This window comes from Podarcis muralis, chromosome 12 (assembly GCF_964188315.1).
Source record: "Podarcis muralis chromosome 12, rPodMur119.hap1.1, whole genome shotgun sequence".
Classification (NCBI taxonomy): Eukaryota; Metazoa; Chordata; class Lepidosauria; order Squamata; family Lacertidae; genus Podarcis; species Podarcis muralis.
The window spans coordinates 22,392,312-22,415,526 of NC_135666.1; the positions used below are offsets into that span (position 1 = coordinate 22,392,312).

At 43.6% G+C, this 23,215-nt stretch overlaps 1 protein-coding gene across 1 annotated transcript in view; it reads right to left on the reverse strand.

Moving 5' to 3' along the window:
• Positions 1–23,215, reverse strand: part of GPR158 (G protein-coupled receptor 158) — a 120,523-nt gene that overhangs the window by 35,227 nt on the left and 62,081 nt on the right. The window contains exons 4-6 of the mRNA XM_028750558.2: positions 17,773–17,990; positions 7,628–7,696; positions 1,277–1,386 (exon numbers count right to left, since the gene is read on the reverse strand). Coding sequence (XP_028606391.2) covers positions 1,277–1,386; positions 7,628–7,696; positions 17,773–17,990 — 397 coding nt within the window. The remainder of the gene's footprint in view (positions 1–1,276; positions 1,387–7,627; positions 7,697–17,772; positions 17,991–23,215) is intronic.

Consider the following 23,215-nt stretch of genomic DNA (forward strand, 5'->3'; position numbering starts at 1 on the left):
TTCTCAGCAGTGGAGGAAGAGCACAACCATTATGGCTAGTAGCCATTGACGGATATATTCTCCATGAATTTGCCCCTGCCTTAGAGGGCAAATTTTCCAGCTGTGGGGAGAGGGCTGTTACATCTCCCTGCAGCTGGAAGATTCAAAACCAAGGCTGCCACGGCAGCAGGCTGGCCCCATTCCACAACACAGAAAGGTAAGCGGTATTCCAAAAGCCCGTAGAAGAGGCCAGCTTTTGTGAAACATTCAAATGAGATCGACATGGTTATGCTCAAATGGGACCTTGATAGCATCATCGTCATTATTATTTTTGCCTTATTAGGCAACCATTTCTAGATAAAGCTTTAATCGCCAATCACATCTTACCAGGGAATTTATTGACAGCAGCCAGGTGGATTAATGCAAAGTTGACTCCCAGTGGATTAGGCACTGTTACTGCTCCTGAAATTTCTACTTCACTGCAGAACGTACATTATTAAAGTATTTCCTCCAAGGGCAACTTTTCCAATAGTTTCGTCCAGTGTATAATTAAATATCTCTCATAAACACACATTCTTGCGGAGCAAATCAGTTCCTGCCCAAGATGGATCAAACTGCAGGCATAGGCAAACTCGGCCCTCCAGATGTTTTTGGGACTACAACTCCCATCATCCCTGATCACTGGTCCTGTTAGCTAGGGATGATGGGAGTTGTAGTCCCAAAACATCTGGAGGGCCGAGTTTGCCTATGTCTGGATCAAAGGATCCACGGTTACATCAAAAGCACTGCCGCTTGCAGCAGCCAGGTAAGGAGGGAGAGGCATTATTTTTTACACAGTTGTTTCTCCTGCACCATTCCAGGGCAGTACAAGGGAGAAACCCAAGGATTAGACCCCTACTCAAGAGATCTGAAGGGCTTCGGAACCTGTGGATATAAGACCTCCAGCATCCCCAGCCAATCCCAAAATGCCCCCTAAATGCTTTAGGAGTTTCTGCTGGTGGGAAAACAGGTGACAGCAAGCTAGAGTTTCTCTTAGGGCAGAAACCACCGCAGCCAAAGCACTCCCCTCCATCGGTAAGATTATGCTATTGGGTTCTAGACTACTGGGGAAATTAAGCATAGGCTTCCGAAGGCAGATGAAAACTTTGAAGAAGTCTGTTTTCCGTGCCCCCCAAAAATATAAAAATCACAGATCATCACTGCAATCTCCTCTGTACATGTGCGCGCGCACACGCAAAACAAAATTACACAGAAATTACACTTCACCCAGAAACAAAAATGATAACATATGTAGTACCTGTGCAGCTTGAGTGTAACAGTTCCGTAAACAGTAGTAAATCCCAAAAGGCGAACCCATCTTAGGAGAACACAGCGAAATGTGCTTGGCTCAAAGTACAAAATGATAACCTAGAAAACAAAACAAAAGACATGCAGAAGATATGTAGCAACTTCAGGTGAATCACAGAAGCCCTTCCTGGTTCATAAACAGAACGAGGGTTGGACACTGGGAGCTGCACTTTTTCCAGTATTCCTGAGTGATTTCTGAGTTTGCTGCTACTTTATCTTTCTGCGTTTGCTGCTTACTTATCTTTCTCAGCCTAAATTGAAGGAGTGTAAAGAGCAGTCTAGCCCATTCAGTTGCAGCTGACTATACAGTAATATTTAATGAAGAAATAAAAGCCCACTATTTATAACGTGAAATAAGCACCCATGCTGATGTGTAGATAATAGCAATAAACAAACTTGCTGCCAGAGTGGTTCAATTAAGTGGTATGTGCCTGCTTAACTAAAAATGAATGTTTTAATAAAGTGTCTTGAAGGAAAAGTTATAGCATAGCATCTCCCCTCCTTGATAATTTTTAATCATCGCTTTTTGGCTTTCAGGCTACACATCACTTTCCTTTCATTTCCCCTATGGAGCGTGATGCTGCGCTGTTAGTGAATTTGCCTCTGAATGGAACAATAAAGAACAAAAGCTCTTAGTACTAAGAGTCTTACTTGGGATTTTTGATTTGCTTAGGCCGGAAGCTCTCCAGCAAGGTGGCAGAAAAGTCAGGATTCCTGCACCTTTCAAAGCTGCAGAGATGAATTTCAGCACGTGCAGCTTGTCATGCAATTACGCCTGCCAAAATCCCCTGTTCTGTACAACTGCAGAAGGTTCAGGAGTCCTGTCCTCTTTTTCACCTGGTCACTCTACTTCGCCAGGAGCACCCGAATCCAACCTTTGCAGCTTCTCAGATTTCTCAGATCTGACTGCTTAACTACAGCCAAGCACGACTCTCTTCCCTTTTGCTGGGGAAACCCTGCTGCAGCCATGAGTTAAGAGGCCCCACCATGGATCTGTATAGACCCAGCTAACAACTCTGTTAAGTTACCAATGTCTCAGCGGAGGCTGAATTCAGTAAGGAAGGGTTTGAGAGACAATGCAGGGCAGAGCAATGCAAGGCAGGCAAGGCAGAGGGAAAGCTTCTCAAGTTGTTGTTGGCATCTGTCTGTCTTGAGGGATAACAGAGCTTGCCTCCAGGGGTTAACTCAAACCAATGAGCTAGCAGAACCAAAGTGACCTCAGGGCACAAGCCGGAGCAGTATGTATGGAGGCCCTGGGCTGCCAAATGACAAGACCCTCCCCCCTTGGCCTCACTGATGTCACCCAGAGGAAAGCAGAGCAATGTGTTTGGCACCAGCTTAGCTCCAGAAGGAGGCATAAAAGGCCATCTAACCATTTTAGGGTCTCCACTCCAGATTTGTGTAGGGTTTACTCCTCAAACAAGCCAATAACCTGGGCTGAAAGAACCAACCAACCAACCAATCAACCCAGAACTCAGCTTGAATAAGTGTGTTGGATACAGCTCCCATCATCCCTGACCATTGCCCATGCTGGCTAGGAAAGACGGGACTTGGAGTACAGCAACACCTGGAGAACCACCACAGGTTCCCCACACCTGAGGTGCACTCACCTCTTCATACTCAAGAGTTGTACTTTTCTAACAAAGGTATTTCTCTTTTTAAAAAAATTAAAACCGGTGTCCATATTTTGATGGGCTAGCTCAGGCTTCCTCAAACTCGGCCCTCCAGATGATTTTGGCCTACAACTCCCATGATCCTTAGCTAGCAGGGCCAGTGGTCATGGATGATGGGAACTGTAGTCTCAAAACATCTGGAGGGCTAAGTTTGAGGAAGCCTGGGCTAGCTATATTGGTCCTGACCAATAGCTCACTCTAGCAGTAGCTGTTTGATGGGCCAAAGTAGACTATACATTACAAGTATGATTGTATTATGTAAAAGTAAGAGTTAAAGATGTAGAGCAAGGTTTATTTATTTTTTAGAATGTCAGACTAGGACCTGGGAGAGCAGGATTCAAATCCCCACTCAGCCATATAGCCTCCTGGGTGACCTTGGGGCAGACACTGCCTCTCTCAGCCCAACCCACCACACAGGGATAAAATGGGACAAGGGAGAATTGTGAATGCCACACCTTGAGCTCTTTGAAGACAAGGTGGGATATAAATGTAAGCAGAATTTGTTTTCTGGGGGTTTTTATTGTGGGGGGATTGGAAAGTTGTCTATACAAGTGGATATAACAAGTATATAACATATGAAGAGGATAGATGAATGAACACAGCTACAATATGCCAAAAGGAGAATAACAACAAGCATTTCCAGTTTAGTTTCTCTACAACAGGCATGGGCAAACTCCGGCCCTTGAGATTTTTGAGACTACAATTCTCATCATTCCTGACCACTGGTCCTGCTAGCTAGGGATGATGGGAATTGTAGTTCCAAAACATCTGGAGGGCCAGAGTTTGCCTATGCCTGCTCTACAATAAGAGAGTTGGTTAATGTTAAGACATTTTCTGGTGTTCAAATAAGCTTCTAGTTACTTCAGATGTATAAAGTTAATTACAGGACAATAAACTGTGGGAGGGGAGGGGAAATCAAAGTGTGCAACTCTAATTACTTTTCTAGCTGTTCTGTGGAGCAGGTATTAAAGGGAAACCGGTGTTCTTAAATGTCATCCCTCAGCTAATAAGTATCATAATAATTAATGGCTCTCTGAGCAAAGTTGCTTAAGGTCAGTTCTTTTAAATTCTAAATAAAGCCACTAAATGAAATTTTCAAAAGCATCCTGGTGACATGCCAAGTGGCATTCGCTTTAATTAGGGCCAACATGCTTTATGTTCTCTGCACACTCATCCTAAACAAGTGACGAGGAAGGAAGTCTCATAGACTTGGGATAGCTAAGCGCTGCGGGTTCTAGTCCCACGTTGGGCAAAAAGATTGATGGAGGGCTGGATGGCCCTTGTGGCCCCTTCCAACTTTCCAATTCTATGATTCTATTACTTCAGTGGCATTTCCTTCCATGTGCTTGAACAGCAATGCACGCAAGAAACTAGTTCCATTCAGGGATGGATGGATGCAATGAACATGTAAATTTGATGTCAATTTTAAACTGTACATTTAGCTTATAATGTATATTTTTAAAAGTCGCTTTTATTCGTGTTTCGATTTAGTTTTTCTGCTTTGATTTTTATTGACACTTACAATGTATATTTTTTACATTCTTTGTAAAGCACTTGGAGGTTTTTGTTTACAATTAAGTGGCATGTGAATTTTGCTAAATGCAATGAAATGTGCACTGTTTTGTTTTATTAAAAGAAGTAATGCAGCCCTAGGAGATGATTCCTGAAACCCAAGAGGGGTTATTGCACTAAAATGTTTATCCCTGGGGCTTTGGTTCACCTTTGGAAAGACCAGATAAGAAGCTTTATTGGCCGTGTGTGCATGCGGTATGCAAAATGGAGAGTCCCCATTCACGCATATATACAGCAGGGGTGGGGAACCTGTTGACCTTCCAGATGTTGCTGGACTACAGCTCCTGATATCCCAGATTATTTGCCATGCTGGATTGAGCCAATGGAAGCTGGAGGTGAACAACATCTGGAAGGCCACAGTTCCCACCCCAATATACTCATGTACAGCTTGCACACACATAGGCCCCATCTGCACTATACATTCCAAGCAGCATCATAACACTGCAAGTTGTCATGGCTCTGCCCCCCACCAAGTATATTTTGTTATGGGAGCTGAGAGTTGTTAAGGGACCCCATTCCTCTCACAGAGCTACCCCTTCCCAAGTGGTTTAACAAGGAATCCCTCTTCCAAACAAGCAGAGGGGTCCTCACCCCTGCCTTGCAGGAACAGTAATTGGGGGAGGAGGGAAGGGAGAAGGAAGTTTGCCCAGGGAGACTTCAGAAGCATCCTAGGCCTCTTAGACTAGGAGCCAACGACCTCCACCCCCCAAGATCTCTCTGAAGGAAAGACAAGGCTTTGGGGGCTCTGAGAGAACTCCTGAGTTGGGTGCTCTCATCTAGGGGAGATTTCAGAACAAGAAGACATAACACAGGGCAATAGTGCGCTCTGTTTCCAGTCATCTTAACAGAGCTATGGTATTAGGAGCGTGCAGGGGGTTACATAATAATAATAATAATAATAATAATAATAATAATAATAATAATAATAAATTTTATTTATATCCCGCCCTCCCCAGCCTTAGCCGGGCTCAGGGCGGCTAACAACAATAAAACAGTACAAAAGTACAGCATAAACAACACTCTAAAATCATTCATTCTAAAATTAATTAACTTTTGGAATTTTGGTTTCTTTTCTTTTTTAAAAAAACAACAACACAACAGACTTCACAGGGATGTATTGGGCACTAGAAGTGGTAGTTATTATGCAAACTGAAACAACTGGCAACAGACGGTTGGAGAGAAAAAGCATCAAAAGATAATAAAGGGGTGACAGAAACTAAATACAAGAAGCTTTTCATCTAGGCCTCATTATAGGCTTTATACACAAAGCTCCACAAGCTGGTGCATAAATCTTGGATGGCAAGATCAAATGTTTATTTCAATCAAGGAGATGAAAACAGAGTTATCTAACAGAAAAGTGTCGCCTCAGCATGTTTCCACATGAACAAACTCGAGAAGAACTGTACAACTATCCTTAGTTTTCCTTCTTCCCATACTTTTCCTAACATATATACTGTGAGTGGCCTGGATCAAACGTAACACGAAACCATGGCTTAGTGTTATGTATGAACCCTGCACAGCAGTTTAACTATAGTTACAGCTTTGTCTACAGCCAACAAACCAAGATCTGAAGCCATGGTTTGTTGTTTGCTTACAAACCTTGATTTGTTTTAACTATTGCTTGGCATTACATGTGAATCCAGTACCTTCTCCTTAACCATGGTTACTCTGAACACCTTAGCCAAGACATTCCACAGACTACAAAGGCACGAGGCAAGAGATGTTGGAAAAAAGAAACCAAACTTTGTAGAAACCATGGTTTGCTTGATTACCGTGGAACCACCGATGGTTTACTCATGGTTTGTTAAACAAACTATGTGTCTTTATTCCTCTTCCTGTTTTTCTATGCCACTTTTCTCATCTCAGAAATGTAAGAGGCTAGAAATAGGCGAAGGTAGTTAGCATCTTTCCTTTACATGTTCTATAATGGCCATCTGTTCCCTAAGGTAGGTGTTCTAAGCAAAACAAATCAGTGTCTTTCTTTTCTTGTATTGTTCCACAATGTACCCACGTACAACAAAAATAGCAGTATGTTTTCTGAAAAATCCAGTGTCTATATATGTTGCTTGATTTTGAATGTTGGGCGGGGGAATTGAGTCAATTTCCCTGTTTTATAACAAATGCCAGAAGGGCAACAGATTATTTGGGTTTCCCTTCTATATAGAAGACATATTGAAAGAACAGTAGACAGATTTTGTAGCTTAGTTTAGGCATCAATAGCTTTGTTTAAAGGGGAAGGGAGAGGGGATGCACAAAGTCCACAAGCTATTTTTCACAACCTGTTGGCTAATAAATAAGACTGGGAGCCACGGAAGCTCAGTATTTTCCTAAGTGTGCCCCTGTGTTTCTTTCCTTCGATACAGCTCTGCGGTGATCCAGCTCCTGTTTATGAGGTGCTGCTTGTCTACAATGGATCTGGGTACATCGTGTAACACCCTTAAGTTAAAAAGAAGAAAAGGAAATGGTTGTGGCAACTCCACAATTCTTCGGAGGATGGTGTAGGACAGGCTGTTGCAGCGTAAATTGCTACTATGAGCAGCCCACATCTAAGAGATTTCAGCAATGTATAAAGGGGAGGCAGTGGTGCCATGAGAGAAGGACTTCGGACTCTACTTAGCAGGAATGAGCTGCAGCGGATCCCAAACTTGGCAGGGCTATCTTATCATACTTTAAAGTGGGTGAAGTAAATACGCACTACCATCTAAAGCAGGAATGGGAAACCTGCGGCCTTCCAGATGCATTGGGCTGCAAATCCCATCTTCCCTGACCAATGGGCTGATGGGAACTGGAGTCCAACAGTACCTGGAGGATCACAGGTTCCTCATCCCTGGTCTAAAGATCTCTGCCTAACCTCCAATGAGACCTTTTAAGCCCAGAGTCTCAAATTGCCTAAGTGCACCTCTAAGACGAGGGCCCTTCAGGCAATGATCGTTCATGTGAGGACAGGGATGTGTGAAGATGCTCATCTGCGAAACATTGAAGGGAAGCACTGCATCTAATGCACAGCTCACAGCATCGTCTTTTATACTCCTTAAGAACAAAACAGTGTAACTCACCGGGAAGTAAAGAAGCAGTGACCCAAACAGGATAGTCTCCAAGAGAATGAGACCAGATGCCTTAATGCTCTAGAAAAGAAAACAAACGAGTACAAGAAATTAGACTGACACAGACATTGCATTATTCGTTTCACATTATATTTAAAATATTTATAGCAGAAACATTCAGAGGCTTGCAGATGAAATGTCATATTGGTGGGTTATAATCAAGGTGAATAAATGTTACCGATTTTAGCACAAGACAGAGAAGACTGACCACCTAACAACCAGATTGGTAAATTAATTAACCCAAACACAGAATACTGGTGTTTAAACTGCTTTCAATACCTGTTAATATGTTTGCTTGTAAGCAGGTTCCCCTCATCAGGATTTACTTCCTAGCAAATAAGGTTGCAACATTAGCTCTATTGAGATCAATATAATACAAGTCAGTGTAAACTGAAGCAGTCCATTTTAAATAGTTTAGTACAGATGCTTGGAGTGTGCTCAGACAGGCATAATCACATCCATTTCTCCTATATGATTTAAACAGATGGCAAATATTCACATGGGCTGGGCATTTTCTGTAGCTTCACTTTCCTAGAGGGAAACACCATTTACCTCACCCCAAGCTATTTTCTTTTAATGGTTGATTGAATTTATATCCCATCCTTTCTTCACCACCCCACCCCCAGCCAGCAAGCACACCCACAATAATAAACAAAAATAAATAAATTATGAAACAGCTACAGTTAAAAATATTATTTCATCCAGTGATCTCAGGACTGCCAGGAACATATTCTTCAGCCACCAAACGTTTGAGGTTTCAAATTTCTCCTGAAAGCTAAAAATGTTGGAGACGGATGCACCTCACTAGACAGGGCTTTGCGACATATAAATGAACCTCCCCGGACCCTTAGATCATTATCTGAACTTAAGGGGAATTTAATTATAATATATACATATCGAGGCTGAGAGATGGATACCAAAAATGACTGTAATGTACATGATATATGATTTTAGAGCTATTCTAATCAGTTGTGTATGTTTGCTTTTCACAGTCAGCTCTGCTACTGCTATCAAGTAAGGGCTATCCAAGGGCTTCTTGAGACAAAGCAGTCGCCCAGTATCAGGTATAAGCAGTCCACCACAGCTGAAAATCTAGGAAACTGAAACCCTAGAATGTAATTTTCCAAGGGGGAAAGCCTTACTTTTTTAAATGCCCCCAGACTTCTTCTGGGGAGCAAAACTGCTTGCTGCTTTACGGTGGCCTAATTATCTCTTTGGCACTGCCTTTAATAATTTCAACTATTTTGGCTTGCAGAATCAGAGTACATGCAATTCATGGCTACTGGCATTTTGGAATGTACGTAATACTCAGAAGGTAAATTGGAAGGCTATTCGTTCCCATTGCTTCTTTTCTCTTGCCTCTTCTCCTATACCACCAGGGCCATCAGAACAGCCTTCAGCAATGCATAAAGCAGTGGTCAAGGGAAAACAGAACCTGGAGGAGTTTAGGCATTCCCCAATCAGTAATACACTCTTGCTGCCATTCAATCATTTCTGCTGGGACCACTCAACTGCTCATTGTGCTAGGAGGGAATCTGTTGTTCCTCCACCCTAGAGAATCATTAAATATCTCTTTGCCAAAATGATGCAGCTGTCTTTGGGCATTGCCGTTTCCCACAGGCCGACAAACCAGGCAGCTTCTTTGGCATAATGAAGGTTGTCATCAAATGTCAAAACATTGCCATGCTGCCCTCTGCAATGGCTACACTTTTGATAGCAAACCCGCATTAATGACTGCACATGTAGTGTACATATAGGAAAATGACCAGGGAAACACCAGCATAATTTCCTGTAACAGCTCAAGCTAATGTGCCGGAGCACCAGATATCAAAATCCAGCGCTAGGAACTTTCAGTTGGTGTAGAATATTAATTTCCATAATGGATGGTGGTCGGCTGATAGATGAATCTAAACGCATCCTAAGCAGTAGTGCCTGGTGATGGTTATGGTTATGCAATGGCCGTGTGCCTCCCAAATGTCGCTGTGATGTTTGTAAAGATGGAACAGAAGAAGAAGGAAGGAGAGAGAGGCATGAAAGTGTCCTGCTCAGTAGCAGATCGTATGGTGAGGCAGCGGTACTCCTGACCTCTCAACAGCTGAGTCAGCAGCTGCTTACCAGGAAAGAGATGGGGAAAGTGAAAGGGAGGTCAGCACAGTGCAAACACACCAGCCAAGCCAATATGGTCTTCCTGCCAGTGCCTTTGCACTCTGCTGACCTCCCTGCCTCCTCACTCCATCGCAGCAGCAACTCAACTGCTGGGAGGCCAAGTAAGCACCACTGTCCCACCACACCATCAGCTACTGGACCTTCTTTTATAAACTCTAGCTTGCCTGTATGGTTAGTTTTTAATGCCTATCCATGGACTGTTCATGCATACACAGGGGGAATAAGCTATTTAAGACCCAGTGATAAGTGTATTCTTTTGGAAGTACATTACATTGATTTCAGTACAAGTGAATATCTTTAAGACTGCAGTCTATGTAGAACAGATATAGCACTATAGAAGGTGCTGGCAGAGGCTCTTTGGCTGTCACTCTTTGGGGATGGAGGAGGATTTCATTTAGTCCACGTTTTTTAACAAACTAGCCTAATTCACACACACACACCCCAGGGATGGATAATAAAGCATGGATCATAACATAATTATTCTTTGGATTGCACACTTCCCTGAATTTCAGAGTTCTCGACTAAAAAGAATAATAATAAAAATGCAAAAATGCAAATTTTAGAATAAAGTATTTTTTAGAAATATGCAAGATAATATATGCAATGATATAAGCGCTGTGCGACAAAATAAGCATTTAAATGCATTTTAAAATATGAATTTCCATACGGATCACAGATTATGGCAAAAATAAGACAGAACAGACTTACGAATGAGCACATGTGAAATAGATGCAGAATGGAAATAGAATAATCCTACCATTCCTACTCAGTCGATAAGAGAAAATATCAAGCACAAAAATGCCAATATTTCAGCATTTACATTCCTGGGTTTTGACTTGTCTCAGATTAAAGGAAATGTGATGGTGGCAGTTCTGCGTACATTACCCTTCGGGATCTTGAAACTCTCCCTTTTTTCTTTTCCATTGGATGCTTCCCATTTTGAGTGGGCCTTGGGGATGTGGCAGAACACTAAAATGGCTGTCGGACACAAGAAGAGTTTTAAGAGGCAGGACCACAAAATGGCGCAGGTGAGCCTCTCCATCAATGAAAAGAATGGCACCTCTGTCACCCACCAGGATGCTCACTCACAGAGCAAAAACATCTCTTCTGTTCAGAACAGAAGGGTGGGTGGGTGACCGGTCCCAAATGAAATATGGGCATGTTTAAGGGGATGTGCTGTTAGGATATTTCCTAACAGAAATGCCGGTCATGTACCAGTACAAACAGGAAGTGGGCAGGAAGAGCAAACCATCTTTCATACAATGTGGATTTTTAAAAGGACATTTACTGAGACCTTTCACAAGTGCTAAGAGGCACACTGGCATTCATGGACAACATGCTGATGACCCGCTTACATGACTGGGGCAGTTATGCATTTAAATATATGAAGGCCGTCTTTAATGATGCACTCAATATAGTCACTTCACCACAATGCAAAAGGAAATGCTTTCATAGAAAGCACAAGACATACAATAGCAAGAAGACAAAAAGGACTATGTGCAACAAAGAGAGGAAGAGGCACAACTGCACAGTGGTCGAACTGTCCAAGTTTAAGAGTTGGTGACAATATGTGCTCATGCCTCTCTCCTGCAGTATGTAGTTTTGTAGGCAGTTGCCTTTTTTGGTGCATGTTGCGCATTAAAAAAATGCACACACCACCCTCGAGCTAGCATGCTCCGGGGGCAGATTATTACACAACCTATAAAATAACAATCAAGATAAAGCAAGCCTAACAATGCAGCAAAATTCAGCAATAGAAACCAGCAGAGAGCAATAAAATCATCAGAGTAAAAACCAGCCGACTGATTTGCTGGAGGGAAGTAGAAAAAGAGGGAGAAGAAGGAGAAGAAAGACAGGCAAGCCTCACTGGGAAAGGCATTTCAGAAAAAGAATTCCATAGAGGTAGAATAAGGGTGGGGGAGGGTTTTCGATTGAGGGCCATATTGACCCATTGGCAACTCTCTGGGGGCCACATGGTAAAGTAGGTGTGGCGGACGTGGAAAAGTAGGTGTGACCAAGATGGGAACATGGACATGGTAGAATCAGTAAATGAATGTTTTCCAAGTGAATCTCCCTTTCCCACCCACTCAATTCATTTAATTAACTTTCCCCTCCTTTCTCCCAAAGTCATTCCTTTGTCTTCCAACCAACTGCATTCCCTCTCTGCCACCAAACCAAATCAAGACACCATTTGCACACCCATGCTTTTATTATTAAGCAATAAAGTGTTGCTGCTGGCTACTCTGCTTGCCCCATTTTGATGCACGTGGGCAGCACTTGGGACAGACTGCCGGTGACTGTTGTGTCTTTAGCCACTGACAGCATTGCAAGCAGCCACTGAGCACGGCTATTAATAGGACCACAAGAAATTAACTCTCTAGGACTGCTATAACAACAAGGAATCAGAAACAAGGAAAGACTGGGCTGTTTGGGGAACTGCAGAAGTGGAACCTGACTGATTTAAACTGGAAAGTGCTTGGAGAAGCTCTGAGGATGTTTAAAAAAAAAACCATGAAAAAGGACGGGGAAAATAGGGATCTTTATTTAATTTATTTGCATTGTTTTAAGCCTTCGGTTTTGCTGCAGTGAAATGCCAGGGGGTCCCCGCAGGCTGCAGTAAACCTTTGAGGGCCATGCATGGCCCATAAGTTATGGACTGCCCACCCATGAGCCAAAGGAAAACTCCCATGTATTCTCTTTGAAGGTGTAAACTGAGCCTTCAAAATCAACTTCAAGCATTTGGAGTGTGCATACTCTGGAGTAACAACTTTGCTAGAATTTCTACCACACACACACACAAAGAACTTTGGAAGCCTTGTAGTGCTTCTGCAATTCCTCGTAGATATATAAAGCTCTGCAAGTGCATTTTTCTTCTGATTTGGGAAAGTATGCTTCATTATCTCCAAGCCATATATTTGTCAAAAATGCTTATGCCAAAGGCCAGGTTTATCTCTAACTGCCCAGCTATACTGTGGATACTACTTTAAAACTGAGGTGTGTGTGTGTGCGTGTGTGTGTGTGTGTGTGTGTGTGTTTTCCTTGAAAAGGCAGAAGAGGAAGGAAAGAACAAGAAGTCATCAATCACAAATGAATCGCATCCAGGAAGAAAGAGTATTAGTGTTCCCCAAGCAATTCTTCAGTTCACCCACCTCCTGATCTTTTTCTCTAACACAAGAAATGTAAATCTGTCAAGGTATGTTATGATGAAGATAAGTTGCTCTGTGTCTTCTGGTATAGAGACTCTGTTCCGCACCATATACATGATCCTTTGAAGGCTTGAGGTCTAAAAATACAACACTGCAGGCTGATACGAAAGGAATCCTGCAGCCAAGGTGGCCAAGTACATATTCTTTAAGATCCGCCTTCCCAAATGGGTGCATTCCAGATGTTTCATCATGGCCAACAGCCAGGAGTTGTAGCCCCAAACACCTGGAGGGCATTAGGTTGTGGAAAGCTGCTTAAAACAGTCCTCTAACTAGGGTTTGCTAATGCAGATGTGGAATTCTCTGTTTCCTTTGTGTTTGCTCACTGGTCAGACATCCCTCCATGCAGATGCTGGCGGTATTTGCTGACACCAGATTTTGTTGCTGCTGTTAACCAACAACCTGTGGATTGTATGTAATTAAATCGTTTAAATGACGTAGTTCTGTGGAGTGTTCAACCAGAACCTTCGGTGGAGGAACACAGAATTGTAGAGTTGGGAGGGAACTTAGTGGTTAAGAGCGGTGGACTCATAATCTGGGGAACCGGGTTCGCTTCCCCGCTCTTCCACATGCAGCTGCTGGGTGACCTTGGGCCAGTCACACTTGTAGTCTCTCAGTCTCATTCACCTCACAGAGTGTTTGTTGTGGGGGAGGAAGAGAAAGGAGATTGTTAGCCACTTTGAGACTCCTTAGGGTAGTGATAAAGCGGGATAGCAAATCCAAACTACTTCTTCTTCTTCTTCTTCTTCTTCTTCTTCTTCTTCTTCTTCTTCTTCTTCTTCTTCTTCTTCTCCAACCCCCTGCAATGCAGGAATCATTTGCCCAACCTGGGGCTTAAACCCAGAACCTTGAGATTAAGAGTCCCATGCTCTACTGACTGGGCTATCCAGGAGCTGTCCAATGTGCTTAATCTAGTTATGAAGGAAGAAAACGTAAATATGAAGAAAGAAGCTTTTAGGCATAGAGACCGCAAGGACCTTCCACTGCACTATGAAAGGTGCTCAGGGACGAAGGGTCCCTGAGAATTCAACAGAATCCTCTCCCCACCCAGTGCATATGCACAGGTACATAGGTGTGACTCCCACAATGCCATCCAGCCTCGAATACAAGTCGCTTATCCTTCAGATGCAAGCAACACAAAGAAGGCTGGAGAAAGATCAGCGGCTCCAAGACCTTTTCAGGCCATTGCCCCCTTGGTTCCATAAACTCATCCCCAGCGACCCCTACCCTACCGTGTAAAAAGCATTATTCAGAATACATTGGTACCTCTGGTTGCAAACGGGATCCGTTCCAGAGGCCCGTTCACAACATGAAAAACCTGCAACCTGAAGTGCCATATCTGCGCATGTGCACAGCGTGATTTGGGGCTTGTGCACATGCACTAAGCACAATTTAGTGCTTCTGCGCATGCATGAGTGGCGAAACCCGGAAGTAACACTTTCCGGTACTTCCGGGTCACCGCGGGACGCAACCTGAAAAAACATAACATGAAGCAAACATAACATGAGGTATGACTGTAATGGTTTGCACAACCCACTGAGGAAGACAACAACACAATATAATTCAAACCCGTAACAATTAATTGCACATTTATTCAAAAGCCAATTAAAACTATTTCGTTTAATTAATTCAACAAAATGGTTGAATTTGATCCAGTGATACCAGGTTTCCAAAGTGGGATAGTCGTTCACTGTAACTCCAGTGCCCCCTACCTTGCCTCTTAAGTAATCCCTTTGCCCCCCCCCCAGGGGGCGGTACTCCCCACTCTGGGGACCTCTGGACTAGTTGGGGGATATGGGAGTTACACACAGCCTCTCCTAGAGTTGCTGTGTGCCTATGGGCTTTGTGTGAGCATAGGTGGGGAAGCCAGGTTCTCCTGCACTTACGGGAATTGTCTTTGCCTGGGTGCCGCATCCACAGATATCTGGCTTGCGGCTGGCCCTGTTCTGTGGAACAGCATTCCTGTAGAGGTGCCAGCTATCTGCACCTTCCAGAAACAACTGAATACTTTTTTTTTTCTGTCAAGCTTTCCAAGCTAGATGAATAGGTCTCTGCCACAGAGGCCTCCGCTGAATAGTTTGCTAAATTCATTTGCCACTATTATTTGTGCTGTTTTATAACTCCTTTTAGCTATTTTTTATGATATTATGTACATCACCTTGAGAGATGCAGAAGGTGATTGAGAATATAATAACCATAACCCCGTCTTAAAGTTACCAGTGCGTGCACCGCCACAAGACAATTACCTTATTGACATATCAGGATCATTTAAAATGTCAACTGACACTCATCTCATTTGTGTATGCTTATGTATATATACATAATACAACAGAATATTACGTACATTCACAGACATGCATATTCATTGATCAAAGGCCAACGCAAAACTATGTTCCCTGAATTAAAAGCATTCTGCCTTTGTTTTTCCACTGAACACTTGGGAGGCTAATTTCCATTCATGATGCATGTCTCCTTAACAGTATCAGTTATTTAAGACAGCCATTAAAAGCCTATGATATTACCATAATGAAGCAAAACTTTAGAGAGTTAGAACAGAGCTCTTCAGATAAGTTACCACCAGGCTGTTAAACAGATGCCTTTTCTCTGTAATGGGATTACAGGACTGATGTACAGGCAACTCTCTCTGTAACATAAATCACAATTGTAGCAAACACATGTCTCATGATCACGGCGAACACAAAGGATTTGCCATGGAAAGAAAGAATTAAATTGGGAGGGGGGGTTGGAAACAAAACAGGGAGGCAGCAAAATTGTTGAAGCCAGTTCTGAGGTTTCCTGCCAGGCATTTAATTGGGGGAACTGACAGGAAGTTATCCAATACAGAATCTGTTAGATAGAGGCAGTTGCTTCTGCAATGATTGCTTAGGAAAGCTAAACAGAAATGCCTGTCTATTTATAGAAAGAGGTGATTGCAGCTATTAATTTGAGCAGTGGGATTCAAGTATTTTATGTGCATTTGATTTCGCTGGCTTCTGAGTAAACTGGAAGGCTATTTTAAGGCTGAATCGTTCTGCACAGAGCTGTCACAGCATTTTCTTCTGTATTAAAGATTTTCTTGGTTTACAAAAGTACATGCGTTGTCTCTTCTTCCAGGTTGTACAGTCTTTCTTACAAATCAGCTACATTTGTTGTGAGACATTAGTGTTGAGTACAGTAGAAGGTTGGGGGAGAGGAAGGGTGGGGTGGTGAGGCTTAGATTACTTTTACATAGTGTACGTGTGTGGTTTCGTGTCAGTGTCAACTGGGTAGGTTCTCTTTCTATTCGTTTATTACATTTCCTTGGTAGTGAGAGGTATAGGGGGGCCAGGGTGTGGCTGGTTGTCTGTGGTTGACTGCAGTGGGGTTTGTTTGCATTTGTGGAGGGCTTGTTGGGTCAGGTAAGCCAGACTGATCTGTATGCTGTCAGCCGATTCTTGTTGCTGTGTTGTTAGTGTATGTGATAAACAGGAGCCATACTGGGGTGAAGGCGTCTTCTTCTATTTGTCCTCATGTCAGTTTCAGTTTATTGGTTAGTTTTTCTAGTACAGTGGTACTCGGGTTACAGACGCTTCAGGTTACAGACTCCACTAACCCAGAAACAGTACCTCGGGCTAAGAACTTTGCTTCAGGATGAAGCCGGCGGCAGCGGGAGGCCCCATTAGCTAAAGTGGTACCTCAGGTTAAGAACAGTTTCAGGTTAAGAACAGACCTCTAGAACAAATTAAGTTCTTAACCCGAGGTACCACTGTAAGGCTGTTTCCTATACTACTTGATACCACTGGTCCATGCTTACTCCTGAAAGGTCTCTCCATTGTCTGGCTGACTGCTGAGAGCAGGTGGGTTATAAGCTCTGTATAATGTGAATGGTCATTATGATCTTGGAAGATTATTCAGTAGGGCCAGTTCTGAGGTGATTTCTAATACCTGTGTAGTTATTTTGCATATTTTATTTATTTATTTCAAGAAGTCTGAGGCTGCAATCCAAATCCTTCAAAGTCAATGGCTGGGGAAGCGGGTAGGAGGAAGACACATAGAGCAGGTTCGGATGGCCTTTAGAGGACTGTGATTGCAAGTTTGGGTGGCTCCACTGTGCCATAGACCTCAAGCAGGTAGTAGGGGTTAGAAGCATTCAAATCCACCCAGTTAGGGTCATAGTGACATACCTAACACAGTGCTTCCTGCAACTAGCTTGGAATTCAGCACTTTGCAGATCTGGGCAATTAACTTCTGACTAGAGATGGACCAGGGATGGATAGACCAGCCTGTTTCCATTTTGTGTCATTTTCACATGCACCCAATCATAGGCCCATTCCATTCAGTGGGGAGAGAGCTGCATGAAAAAAACCCCACACATATAAATTGTACTAATTCCATATGCATTCTATATGCATTCTTCCTCTAAAATAAGCATGTTTGTAGGCTTTTCAATTCCCCCCTAAAACACAAACTTGTGTGAACATATTTGAACCAAAACCGCATTGCAAAATCCAACCAAGTGCATAATCCAATCGATAGCTACAATCTGATTGGCATCTAAGTCCAGGAATGAAAAATTAGGTTGGTTTGCTTCAAAACGTGGACCAAACAAATTTCTCCTCTGCCTGTACACCAGAGCCTTCGATTTTGACTGTGACAAATTTGGGTCACTCCCTTATGGGCAAAGTACACTTACGACACGTAAGAAAACAGGCAGGAAGATTAGAAGAGGGGAAATGTTTCCAAGTTTACCTTTGCTTTGCGAAACCGGTAGACCACGAGCATGCTTATGAAGTCCAGCAGCATACAGAGAGTTTGGAATGAGATGATAGCAAGCCGTAAATACTTGTCCTCCTGTGCATAGCAGGGAGTATCATCCGTGCAGTAAGAACATCCTTCCCTGCAGGGTAAGCAGCTGTAGATTTTCTCCGACATCTCGCCTCCAGGAAAATGGCTCTCTGCAACCTTTCCTAAAAGTATCAGATATAGGGAGGGCAGGAGAGAGAGAGAGATAAAATGGGGGGGGGGGGGAATTTGCTTGCCTTCCCGGTGACCCATGTTCCACCCTCCCCTTTTTCTGAACCATATAAACCTTTGAGACAAAGCTGCCATTTTGGAGGTAGTAGCAGAAGCCCGTCCTACTCTCGAGTAGGACCCTGGCAGAGACACATGCCTGACTGGCATGTTCCCTCCCTCCTGGTCGATTGTTTGGGAGCTTCAAAAGCTTTCTTCTGCCCGAACATCACAGCGACCGATGCCAACAGACATTGGCACACTTAGGGATCCGCAGAGTCTTTGCAGCTTGCGTAACAGACCTCAGCAACTTTGCATTTTGGCTAATCTATTTTATTTACTTATAAATACACATGGGCCCTGCAGCATGGCTCCCTCTCTCTCTAGCATCAGACAGCAAAGAGAGAGGACAGAGGACAATAGTCCCACTTCATGGAACACAGTAACACAAACATCCTGTTTCCGTCACTTCCCACCCTGTGGAGTCAAAACATACACCGTCATGGGATAGACAACAATCCCATGACTGCAACCATGGAGCAGGAATTCTAACATCAGATACCTGTGGGAAACCGACAAGAAATGCCCAAACAAAATAGGGCTATCCCACCATATGGTTTGCAGCAAATTATATTCAGAAGTATGCTGCCTCCAACTATGGAGGCAGAGCAGAGCCTTCCTGTCTAGTAGCCACTGATAGCCATATCCTCCATGAATTTCTCAGCATTTCTCAAAGTATGAGGTCCCAAGGCTCACTATGGAAGTGTGCCAGCCCAGTTTGTGTGTGCCTGCCTAGACTGGCTGTCAGGGCTGGAGTCAGATGCAGGTCAGCACAAAGAAGCAGAGTTAGCTGTCGGTCACTGTTAGCTCTTTATTCGAGAAAATGACATACGAACTGAGCTACACTTCCCAGTAGCTCTTGCCCCTGTAGAGCAGTTGCCCGGACTGAAGGGGCCTTCCACCCTTTAGTGTATTTTTGGTCTTTGTTGGAAGCCGCCCAGAGTGGCTGGGGAAACCCAGCCAGATAGGCGGGGTACAAATAATAAATTATTATTATTATTATTATTATTATTATTATTATTATTATTATTATTATTATTATTCTGTGGCTCCCTCTCTTCTGGATGTCTCCCAAGCAGTCTAAAACTGCATCTGTTCACCTCTGGTCTCTGTTCTGCTCTCCCCACTATCCTGCATGTTCTTGGAGACAAAGGGGGAGCTTGTCACAGCAGGAGAGGGGGACTCCCTGGATTCTTCAGCAGCCTCTTGACACACACACACCCCAGCTTCAGCCTCGAAGTCTGAACTGCTCCCTGTCACAGGGTCCTCCTGCTCACTAAACCCTGTCTCTCCAGTATGCAGCACCTCCTCACAATCTTTCCCTTCTGACATCTCATCGGTGTCCCACCACCAATCCCTGGGCTCAGGGCCTTTATCCTCTGGGATTTCCTTTGGGGGTTCCACGCCTGGCACCTTCCACCACTCCTGGCACTGGCCAGCTGCAGGCTGGACTAGCATGATCCCTGGCTTTAAGATTGCGATTTCCTTAATATTTGCCCTTCGCTTCTGATTCCTCACTCCTGTAGGAAATGCCTGACCCTACTGCCTACCTACTGACGTCCATCTAGGCTGCAAGTATCCTTTCAAGACCCTGATCAAATTGGGCAGTGAGTTCCCTCTGCAGGCCTTGGCCTTGAACAGGACAATTTTCCTCTACCTGCCTTCAGCTGGAGTCAGTCCTCCTACTGAGCCTTCGCTGGTCCTTCAAAAAAGAATGAACTGGGCTGTTTTTCTGGTGTTCGCATCAGGCGCAGAACCCCAAATGGAAATCCATCTGCCCTGCCATCTCAGCAACCCACTTCAGCCTCCCGGTTCTGTCTCAACCTACAACCGTGCAGCCTCACCGAAAGCAGAAGGATGGCAAAGTTTTCAGTGGGAAAAGCATCTGGCCGGCAAAATCTTGATTATTAATGATGGTGAGCAAGCAAGACCACAGCTTGACTTTCAGGTTCCTTGCTGGGTCTGCAGAGCTGGCAGTTTAGATAAACAATCTTTTTAAAACTAATGTGCTGAGGAAATTTCACAGAGCGTCAGAGGCTGCACAAACAAAAAAATATCTCCACAAATTTCGCTCCAGCAACATTGCCTTCTAGAGTAGAAATGAAAAATGTGTGCATATATAAAGGTAACAGCACTTCTGGCACCCTCTAACCCAGTTTTTCCCACTGAATCGCTGCTCCCCATCTGGGGAGCAACCGTATAACTGTAGTAATTAAGCAAAATTCTGCTCAGTTAGCAGATAGCTAAGGTAAAACATGACCCACAGAGGCTGCAATCCAAAACATGCTTACCAGGCAAGAAGTCCTGTTGAAACAGTGGTGCTGACATCTGAGATACACACACTCATAAATGGACTGACCTACCTATTTATTTATTTATTTATTTATTTATTTTATTTTATTTAAAATGCAGCAAGGCAGTGTATAATATTAAAAAACAGAATACTACGATGGCATAAATTAAAAAAAAAGCACTAATAAAGACTGGTTGGTAAAATAATTCTAAAAATCACATTCCATATTCCAAAGGCCTGTCAATGAATTACAGCATTTAAAAATGTCCATAAGAAGGCAGGGCCTGCCACACTCAAGACCTGGTCCCTGATAAAGGCTGAACAAACCTCCACCAAAACTGCCCCATCAGAAGATCTCAGTGACTGAGGTGGAACATAAGGAATCACAAAGTCCTTGCGGTACTTTGGGCCCAAGTTGTTAAGACAAATTAATCCTGCGCAAGCTTCTGCGCTGCTCCCAGCTTTATACATTTTGCCCTTATTTTGAATCTACAGTCCCGCCATCCCTCCTCACAGCTGGGTTTTCTTGCTCCAGGAACATTTTACATTCTAATACTTCTGTCCAGAGTCATCTCTCTCTTCTTGTCAGACTTCAGCCAAAAAAAAGAGAAAGCCCTCCCCAAAAGCTATGCAAACAGACCTCCAGGTCATGCTGTTTCTTTTGCAGCAACCACCGGCCTCCACCAGTTCCTCATCTTGCATTCATTTCCACAAAATCACCTCTTGGATTCCCACAGTAACAGCCCTTTTTATGTTGCAGTGGAGGCGACAGGCTACATTTTACATTTTGAATTAGTAGCTTTTCTTTCATCGTTTGACAACCTTCACCACTCTTGACACTCGCTGTCTCGCCCTTTGGTTTTGATAAGACACATATATTCCGTCTGGCAGGCTGAGAGTCACATCAAACAGCTACATCTCCAAGGATGAAGGGAATTTCTGAAGGTGTCACATTATGCCAAAGAGGGTTTTGCTTTTTTTTTTTTTTTAAAGGCCTTAAATTTACTTGCATATAAGTACTATTTAATCAATAGTATTTTGCTTAATTTAATTTTTTGTTTTTGGTGTGTGGGCCATTTGATTTCAAGTGAGAAAACACTTAAAGTCTTTTATAAAAAGAATCATTATTTGTTTACTAAATTTATATGCCAGCCCTCCTTCAAAGGGTGGCAAATATGTCAATATGTACTAAAACAGTAAAATTTAAACTTCTAAAAAGAGTTAAGAACTCCTGAAAGGAACCACCTACCCTCAAACTAATAATTTTGGGGTTGCCAGGCACAGGACTTTCAGCCATCAAATGCCTGGGTAACACTTTTAAATCTCTCTGTTTGCACCAGACCTTTAAATCTAGCGGCAAATGCTAATAAAGTTTGTATCTATCTAAATCAAAGGAACCTCTAGTAAGCTAGAGCCATGCTACGGAATGCCGTGTGTGACAGAAAGCCTATGTGAATGACTGGCAATGCCATTTCCCCCTTGCCTGTAGGCTGGTACTACATATTACACTTATAAACATGGGTTCCCAAGCAGGTAATACAAACATGGAAATGAAGGAAGCATTTGAAGCAGAGAACTGGAAGGAAGAAACACCTCCTGCGCCTATTGATTCTTCCCTGGGTTTGCTTCTATTCCGGGAGCCCAGCTGGGTAACACAGAAAACATGGGATGGCTCAGAACCCTATGTCTTCATTGTAACATATGGTTCTGCCTTGAATCATTGCAAGAGAATAGGAGTCATCGTGATACCTTCTGTCCATGGCTAAAAAGTCAATGGGGAAAGAACCGCATGTTGTCAGCTCTCTCAAAGTAATGTAGTTTCCCCTTCATCTTGCCATTTTTCCAGCTGCAAGAGTCAGGGGTCTGCACAGAAACTCAGAAATAGCAGAAAGCACTAGATGCACAGGAAATGTCTTTGAGCATTCATGAACAGATGATCATCAATCTCCTCCACCAGACCGCCCAAACTCAATGCTGCTCACTTACCTAGGGACTGACTCTACCCTAGCTAGTGGAACTGTAGCTAGATTACCCCATCAACATCTCCCTGGAGGGGTCAATATGGCCTGCGCTAACTATGGCATGCCAAGATTTCAAAAACTGGGTTCCAGGTCTGGGACTCCTGAGATAACCCCCACCAGAATTTTTCAGAGATTTACCACACTAGATCACATGATAAACTTGAGCAGCCTTTCAGTGTATAAAGCAGGCTTCCTCAACCTTGGCCCTCCAGATGTTTTGAGACTACAATTCCCAGCATCCCTGACCACTGGTCCTGCTAGCTTGGGATCATGGGAGTTATAGGCCAAAAACATCTGGAGGGCCAAGGTTGAGGAAGCCTGGTATAAAGGAAGGATAAAAACTGAACCCTGCATACCCCTCAAGACATAATTCTAACCCAACTTTTGCAATCGTCAAAAATATTTGGCTAAGACATAGCAAGGACAGAACGATGCTCTTGTACATTGGTCTGTGGGGCTAGAATTCCTTATCCCCAAACTTCCTTAGAAGCCAGAATTTCCTTTGATGTCCACAAGTCTGATTTATGTTAAATGCAATAAATCAGGTAAAGGTACCCCTGCCCGTACGGGCCAGTCGTGTCCGACTCTAGGGTTGCGTGCTCATCTCGCTCAAGAGGCCGGGAGCCAGCGCTGTCCGGAGACACTTCCGGGTCACGTGGCCAGCGTGACTAAGTGGCATCTGGCGAACCAGCAACAGCGCCACACATGGAAACGCCGTTTACCTTCCCGCTATACTTGCACTTAGGGGTGCTTTCGAACTGCTAGGTGGGCAGGAGCTGGGACCGAACGACGGGAGCTCACCCCGCCG